This window comes from Psammomys obesus, unplaced genomic scaffold (assembly GCF_907164565.1).
Source record: "Psammomys obesus unplaced genomic scaffold, mPsaObe1.curated_primary_1811, whole genome shotgun sequence".
Lineage (NCBI taxonomy): Eukaryota > Metazoa > Chordata > Mammalia > Rodentia > Muridae > Psammomys > Psammomys obesus.
Window position 1 is genome coordinate 4,203,085 of NW_026594377.1, and position 8,595 is coordinate 4,211,679.

General features: G+C 38.9%; 1 protein-coding gene across 2 annotated transcripts in view; it reads right to left on the reverse strand.

Moving 5' to 3' along the window:
• Positions 1-1,657: 1,657 nt before the first annotated feature.
• The window catches only part of Marchf1 (membrane associated ring-CH-type finger 1), a 524,397-nt gene continuing 517,459 nt past the window's right edge, over positions 1,658-8,595 (reverse strand). Inside the window, exon 8 of one of the 2 annotated variants that reach the window (XM_055618726.1) lies at positions 1,658-5,971. In XM_055618726.1, the coding sequence (XP_055474701.1) occupies positions 5,673-5,971 (299 nt within the window). In that variant the 3' untranslated portion in view covers positions 1,658-5,672. The remainder of the gene's footprint in view (positions 5,972-8,595) is intronic. The other variant, XM_055618727.1, reaches the window with a different exon arrangement.

Consider the following 8,595-nt stretch of genomic DNA (forward strand, 5'->3'; position numbering starts at 1 on the left):
CATTCAGAAGTCATGTAGACTATCAATGCTGCACAGTGATCTTGTTGTTTCCCCATTAAGTTCTTTTCCTAACTTTAAGATAATTATTCTATTACTTTTTCAAGTTTTCTAACTGCATAAATACTAGTTTGTTGAATATTCAACTATTGGGTCTGTGTATTAAAAAGTTGTGCTGTATTCTTTTGCTGTAATGGATGTAGTATCATTTTCATTTCACAGGCGAGCAGACCGTACACGGTATTTTCTCTGAGACCCTAACCCTGCCTTAAATCTTTCATGTAATTTCACGAGACAGAACTCTTTTCTGTAAGTCTGTTCTTTAAGATTGTAGTAAGTCACTTTGTAGCGTAACTTGGGAAGCCCAGGGCTATATGTGTGTGCACACAGTCGTACCCATGGTAAACACTTGAGGTGGCCCTAGGAGAGCAGACCCCTCTTGGATGGATGTGCTCTCTTCTATGCTTAAGGAGCTTTTAATTTTTTTTCTTTTTGATGAGTTCAGCTGTGCTTCATGTTGGCTTGTCCTAAAGTTCTTTTCTTTGACAGAGCTACAAACTTGAGTTTTACCAGTGTGGAAGTCTCTCTAAACAATTCCCTAGGCTCCAGGCAGTAAGGGCATGGTAAGGAGCTGTGCCCCATCCAGCCTGACAGCAGTGCAGCATGAAATCTTAGAGCAGCTGGCTGTGAAGGTGCAGCCACTGGTTATAGTGTAATACTCCTTAAATATCTTAAAAATGGATTTTGGAAGTTTATGTGTTCTTTCCTTAGCTATTGTATATTTATTATTACCTATTTTGAGGCCCATTAAGGGAAATCTGTTTCTTCTTGGTTAAAAGAATGGTATCTACTCCTAGCCAAACTACAGAAGACATAAGGGTTAATCCAGTTGGGCTGGTCTATCACCTGGCTAAGGGACTACTAAAGAGACAGGAATAATAATTATCCCTTTAATGAGATAATGTATTTTTCTTTCCCAGGAACCTGGGCTCAGGTACAGTCAAAATTGAGTTGCTGTGAAGCTCTGCTAAGTTGGCCCACCTCTCAAGAAAAGGTGTAATTTTTCTTTTTCCTTTTGTTCTGTCTTTTCAGAACCCTCAGTGTGGTTCTGAACATGGGTGTTCTTTCCGTCACCCTTTGGGCTCCCTCACCTTTACTCTGCAGCCCTCCTACATGTCTCTGCAGCTGCTTGTTCAGAATGTGGTTGGCACCCACTGCTTAACACATTGTATTTATTCAGATTGCACAGCTCTCCAACTCCTGCACCCTCCGTTTTGGCAGCTGCTGCGGTTTCCAGCTCTCACGCTGATTAAAGTCTAATAACTTGTCTTGCAGCTTCCTTCTGAGTCTATTCTCAAATTACTTTATTGGGAAGACTAAGAACACCGAAAGGGGTCCCTGGTTCCTCCAATAACATGACATCCTGGATAGCACCCCCGCCCCCAATTTTCCAGTAACAACACAACGTTGGTCACTATAGATTTGATATAAGTATGTTCAGATCCTAGTTTAAAAAAACTTAGGCCATTATCAAATCTTAAATTAAGAATTCAAGTCCCAGTTCATTAGGCAGAAAGTAGAGAATTACAACCAAGATTTGGAGCACTTGTTTAATATACAAAGGCTTTTTTTTTCCTTAGTTAGCCTTAAGCACACATTATTCACAAACGGTAAATTGTTAGTGAAGACATTAGGTAAAACTAAAAAAGTACAAATGCCCAATCTCAAAAAATACAGTTAAAACAATATTTTTTTTCCTTTGTTTAAATGTTATCTAATTTCAACTTGGACTTTCTGCAAATGTGGGCAAAACACTGCAGCCCAAATGTAACAGCACTTCCTTTCAGTTGTATTGTTATGTAAAATAGCACCATTGAGCTGATATAAGGACATGATTTTATAATAGTTACAATACGATAATAAGTTTTAGGTTCTCCACTTAATATTTACTCCAAAATATCCATTGGCAAGGCATGGTAATTTGTATATGATAAATGGAATGCATGACCGTCCCACTTCACCCCACTGATCATTATGATTTCTCTTAAAGATATCAGTAGTTTGATGACCTCATTTTTCAGCCAAAGAATAAATGTCTGAAGGGTACCCATATCCTTTTCACAAAAGAAAAACTACAAGCTTGAGGGTTCATTGTGGGATATCATTTGCGGCATAGCAGCACCTCTGAGTGAGGTTTTGGTCCCGGGACATTCTGAGAACGACTCAATGTCTGCATTGCAGTATCCTGGGTTATCGGTACCCTGAAATTATAATTTTTTTCCTCTATTTTTGTAGGGTTTTGTTATTGTTTTATACCTATGTTTCTGTACTTTGGGATACTTCACTTTTTAAAGATTTCTTTGTGTGTGTCCTCAGAGACCAGAAGAGTGTGTTGGGTATCCTGGAGCTGGAGATACAGATGGTTGTGAGCTGTCATGTGGGTGCTGGGAGCTCAGGTAGGAGCCTCTGAGAGCAGAGAGTGATCACTGAGTCATGTCTCCCATCTCTGGTCTTCACTTTCAAATGTGTTAATTTCATTCCTTTCCAATTGAATATTATTTGTGAAAATGTCAGCTCTTGATAAAAAGCATTTTCAATGTCTGGTTTATGGCATTTCTGAAACCCCAGCTTCATGTTGTGTTTATAAAAATTCAGTTTTAACAAATCTGTAAGCTCAGGATTCAGTATTTAGCTTCTGTTTTACTTTTTACATGAAAGCAGGTAAACACTCATTTTCTTTCTGTCAAGCAGTTTTTCTCCTTGAGCAGTAAGACAGGCTATCAAAGCCAAGCCTTTTCCCTGTTATTAAAGGAAAACACCATTACCACACAGAATGTGAAAGATGCTTTCAATACCGGCTCTGTTCATTTAGATTTTAACCTTTTTGTTTGTTTATTTGTTTTTTTTTTTTTATTGGAAAAATGTCTCCTGTAGCCTAGGCTGGCCTTTATTTGGCCCTCACTGTGTAGTAGAAAATAATCATGAAGCCTTAAGTTTTCAAAGTTGCTGGGATTACAGGGATAGAACTACCACACCCCACTCCAACACTGGCTGTTACGTATCTGAATAGTTAAGTCAGGTTATTCAAATCATAAATATTAGTCTTAGGAAATATTTTAGTGGAAAATTTTAAAGCATCAACAGATAGCAGAATAAACACTGTTCAGAGTTCTATCATATTTATTAAAGACAAAGCTTATGAAGGTAGACTTTAAGCCTATTTATCATTTTAAAACACCATGCTGTCTTTTCATTGATGTAGCAAAGCTTATCTTTGCTTTTTATTGTTTATTTTAGTGTTGGTATATACCTTGAAAAATAAGGGTTAGCCCACCTTCCTGTGTGAAACAAGCTATTCAAATACCCATCCTGCATTCAAACAGTATTTTCTGTGGTAATTAAGGTAAATGACCCATTTCTTCCTATAGTAAAGAAGGCAAAAATCAATACTACATTGTACTTTCTCATGGAATATTTTTAGACAGCAAATTGCCATGACTAAGCCACAGGAAATAATGAATTAGAGTGAGGGAACTATGCAGAAAACTGAATGATTGTTAACTTGTGTGAAGTCATGATCAGCCCATCCATATTTTGTTGTTCACACTCAAATCTTTAAAATGGTAACTTGGCAGGAAATTAATGCAAAGCTTAGGGTTCTAGTCTTTTTCTCTAAGGTCTTGTGAATCCTTATTTCTGCTGGAGGTCTGGTCTAGGTTAGCTATGTCCATTGCCTTGTCCCTGTATATTTAATCCATGCTCCTCCCACAAGTTTCAAGAGTGATGAATTTTTAACCTTTTGTTTCCTGACTCACTGAATATCTTAACATTTTTCTTGCATATATACATGAATATACACGTCACACACACAGTTGACATTGTTTACTATGCCTTTATTTCTAAGAATGGGACTATGGACCCAGTGTCGATCACTACAAATATCATACTCTGTTCTCATTGAAAGATCCTTGTGTTTTTCCTTTGCTAATCCATTAAGAACAAACACACTGATTATTACAAAGTGCATGGATGCGGTATCCAGATATGTGCAACATGATGCCCATGCTTTGGTTTTTATGGCCATCTCTGCCTTTTCGGGATAATAAATAATGACAACTAACAAAATCACTTTTTAAAAATGTGGTCATCTTTCTTTGTGATTACTTACTTGTGATTATTTACCGAGCTCACTGCAGTGTCATAGCAGTTTATCTGAATTTGTGTAGAGCACAGTAATCAATTGTTGAACCGACTACCCAGCTTATCTCTCTCCATAGAATCTATTGAATATTTTTACTTCTGAGCTGAGCTAGGGAAATACTATCAAGTTTAAAGTCAGGGTTGAGATCCTTAATTAAGATACCTATCTGTCACATTGACACTCCATGTGAATTTATGAACCTTAATACATCTGATTTAGTAACAAAATATATTTTTATTTTCCTATCATAATTTCCTTGTAGGTACAACACAGAAGTTAAGTTCATAACAATGCTATGGATTATACTGACTCTAAACTTTTGGGTTTTTTTTACCCTTTTGGAAGGGGATAAATTCACTGAATTCAAACCTGAAGACTTCATTTGATGAGTTTGGTGCTTTGTAAATCATAACCCTTAAGTGAACCTGCAAAACAAAATAATGGATTAAACTGCTGTTTTGAAATATCCAAATTAAATGAAATAGAGGTGTAGTTTCTAATGCAAGGGCTCTGGTATCCAATGTTCTTGATTTAAGTCCTGTCCAACACTCTAAAGTCATTGAAGTGTGCCATAGATATGTGATGCATTTTGAAAACTTGGTTCAAGAAAATGATGAAAGCTATTTTAATAATTGTTTTTGTTGATGACATAAAATAACTTGAATGTTTAGTGTTAGCTAAATTAAAAAATTGACTTGTTTATTTTCACTTTTCCTAATGGGGCACACTAGGAGAGTTAAAATTTACATCTGCTGGTTGCATTTGTAGCTCATGTTATGTGTCTGTTGTAGAATACTGTGTAAGAGAGACCAGATAAAAATACAGCATGATAGTTACTTTCAAAAAAGTGCTAGCTAAACTCCACAATGCTCTGAACATCTTTTCTTCATGATTTAAACAAAATTCCAAACATTTCTATCTTCAAATGTGTATTGCATCCATTTAAAAACATGCATCTGTCAAAATAACCAGACTTCACAATAGCCAGAAAATATCAGCTGTCAAAGTGTAAAAAACTTCAAGTCCTCCAACTTTGCCTCTGGTGTGACTTAGGGACAATGCACACAGTTTCAGGCTTAAGACCAAACGTGTGTCATTTCCAGTGGAGAAGGCTAATGTTACAGACCCCTACAAAGAAGCATACATCAATTTGAAGTCAGTTCAGGGAATTCCTGTGTGCTACCCAAGAGTATCATGTGTTCATCGTTGTCTGGGAGCATTGCTTGTACCAGTTGTTCCTTACAAACTCACTCCCTAAGACACTTCACCTTTCCATGTCCCACTGCAGGCTCTGCTTCTTGGGATCCTGGTCACTTGATATTTTTCTCCTTACTTCCTTTTTGCGCCGAGTCAGGACAGATAAGTCAGTAGGGAAAAGGAGAAGATGAGGAAGCCACCAGAGCAGAAGCGCTTCTGGTTGTAGTGGCTGGGGCCTGTAAAGATCCTTCTGGGAGGAAGTTCCCCTCCAGTTCCATCACACTGGTATAACTTCGGGTGGGGCACCCTCTGCAGATGGCAGTGTATTTGAACCTGTCTGTGGTACAGGCACAACCACAGCATCCTTGATTTCCGTGTTCACGTTACATGAGAAGCTCTTCTCCAGTTTGTTGGCAGTGTCTGGGCAATTCTGCACAAAGATCACACGGTTGTAGGCCTTCAGCCTGCGCCACAGTTGAACATAGACCTTACACTGTACATACATGAAGACGAGACCTCCTGTGAAGCCAATGGCCACCACAACCAGTTTTGTCCAAAAGGGCCATTCCAGCACACCTTTAAGACAGAAACAGAGGCTGTTGTTATTAAGTTGTCATCTCTAACATTTGGTGTCCCCTGCTATGATCTCTGCTAAGAATGACTACCTCAACGATGTATATTGTATCTTAATGTCAGACAAAGGGAATGGGGTCAGTTTGTGCTTCCCCAAACTATGAAACTGGTATTTTCAGTATCTCCAGACTTCTCAAGAAGTAACACAACTGATTCATTTACAGCTGGTGTTGCAAGGATGTCAGATATCTGTGAAGATTGCTTTCTACTGTAAACAGACTAATGCAAACTTTGGGACCCTGGCAAAAGTTTTCACATTTTCTATCCTGTTGGTCATTTATGAAGCTAGTGTGTGTGAAGTATGACTTCCCTGGATCTTTATCAGAAAAAAAAAAAAAAATTCCAAGTGTGTTATCTCTAACTTTTCCTTTGAAAAATTAGGGGGGGCGGGGATCTCCCTCTGAACTTAAGTAGGTTTGAGCTATTGGCAGGAAACCTCTCCCAACTGCTGTTGATGTACGTTAATTTCTTTTCCTGACTTTGGTCACCTGTGTTCCTATTCTTTCAGTAATCAGATCTAAAACTTGTTTGTATAGTGGGTCATGAGTAGGCAGAAGAACTCACTAGACACTTTCTGGGTAGCCAGGAAATTTCTCTCAGCTACTTTACAATTTAATAAATTCAGCACCTTGAACATGATTGCAGTGAAAAGCTACATTCAAACCCATTAGCTCAATAGTTAAAGCTAACATAGAGGTGCTATCAATAGGCCATATCAAGGAAATAAAAGCGGGACACTCCAGTCCAAGACAGTTTTGATAGTGCTCTCTACTCCAAAAGTTTTCGTTAAAAAAGAAAGAAATCGGGTGTAAGAGACTCTATCATTGGGGTTTGTTCCATGAATTCAGGTGTGTGCTTATGTCAAATTGTAGAACCAAGAATAAGAAAAGGGTCTGTCAGCATTTAAGTATTTGAAAACTTGTAATTTATATATTTATGGAAACTACCTCCACAAACACATTGCATCTTTATGTGTTTGTGGTATATATGGCCATGTGTATGTTTGTCTGCACCTGTGAGAGCACATATGTATGGGTGCGTGTACATGCGCATGTGTAGAGGCCATTGTTTGACACTGGGAGTCTTCCTCCACCTTATTTATTGCAGCAGTCTGAACCCAGAGCTCACCAGTGTGGCTACTTGGCCTACCAGTTTGCTCCTGGGATATCCTGTCTCTACCTCCTATGTTCTGGGATCCCAATCAGGCCCCCACACCTGCCAGCATGTATGTGGGTGCTGGGGGTTCTGAGCTGCAGTCCTTAAGCTTCTACGACTAGTGCTTTTACAAGTGCTTTAAAGACTTCCTGCGTTTACTTTTTGCTAGTGTTGGACATCCTTTTCTCCAGGTTAGCGCTTTCTCTTCTGCTTTATCTAATGCCCTGTCTGCTTAGCATTGAAAACCAAATGTCCCATGTTCTAACACCGGTTCAAAGCTGCAGCATGGGCAGTCTTCATCCTCTTTACAGTAAACAACTGATTCCTTTGAGCCCACCCCAGTGAGAAAAGGATTAAATCTGTGGCAGGTTGACAAACACAGAATCCATGCTTCAATTAGTGGCATTATTTCCTGCTAATCTATGTGGAAACCTCATGATCCATATCACCGTGGTAATCTAGGCCAACTTCTGAAGTTGACATATAATGAAAAAAAAAAAAGTGTTGCTGCCCAGATGCCTTTTTCAAAACAATTCTAATTGTCGACATGGAATTCCACTAGAAATACTAATCGTGCTAATCTACTTTGAAGTAAATGGAAAGACTGAGAATATTAAATAAGGAGAGGTACTGGAGACAGTCTTGACCTCCTGAGTCTTTACTTTGGATAAGGAACTTGGGCACTATGGTCCCATGAATCAGGCTTAGATCTTCAAGCTTGGCCTCAGGTGCCTTTCCTTGCTAAGCTATCTTGCTCCTTTTTTTTTTTAATACACTGTGACTGTCAGGAAGACAGGGCCAATATATAAGATGATTAGAACAACAAAAGCCTAGTTGAAGAGATAACTCAGCTGTCAATCTTCAAAAGGACATGAGCTCAGTTCCCAGCATCTTATGTTGTCAAAGCTTGTGTATCTAGTTTCCCTTTTTGTCCCCCCCTGGTGTGTGTTGGTGTGTTCATTTTCTCCTCTCCTTCTCTACCCCCCAAATAAATCTTTAGGGAAAATAGCCAAACTCCACACAGGTTAGCTGCATCCACTCTTCTAGCTAATAGCATCTCCACTGCCAGACAGGAAAAGGAACCTATGCTTGACTATGCAGCTGATGGTTGGAGCTTCATCTTTCTGTACAGTTGACTGTAGAGATCAGCCCACCTGGCTCAGGCCAGAACAAATGCTCCGCCAAAGCACAGAATGGGGGTGAAAGTGACGGTTGCTCTTCTAAGTCACTATGTTTGGATACATTTTCACATAATAAAGGCCATCTGATAACATTGCTTTAAAATGGAGGCAAAAGTTACTCCTATCCACAGGGTTCTTGGTGTCAGTTAAATGAATTAACAGTGTGATAAACCATCACAGAGTATGTGAACAGCCACTGTGATGGCCTGAATGAGTTGAGTGCCTGTGAAC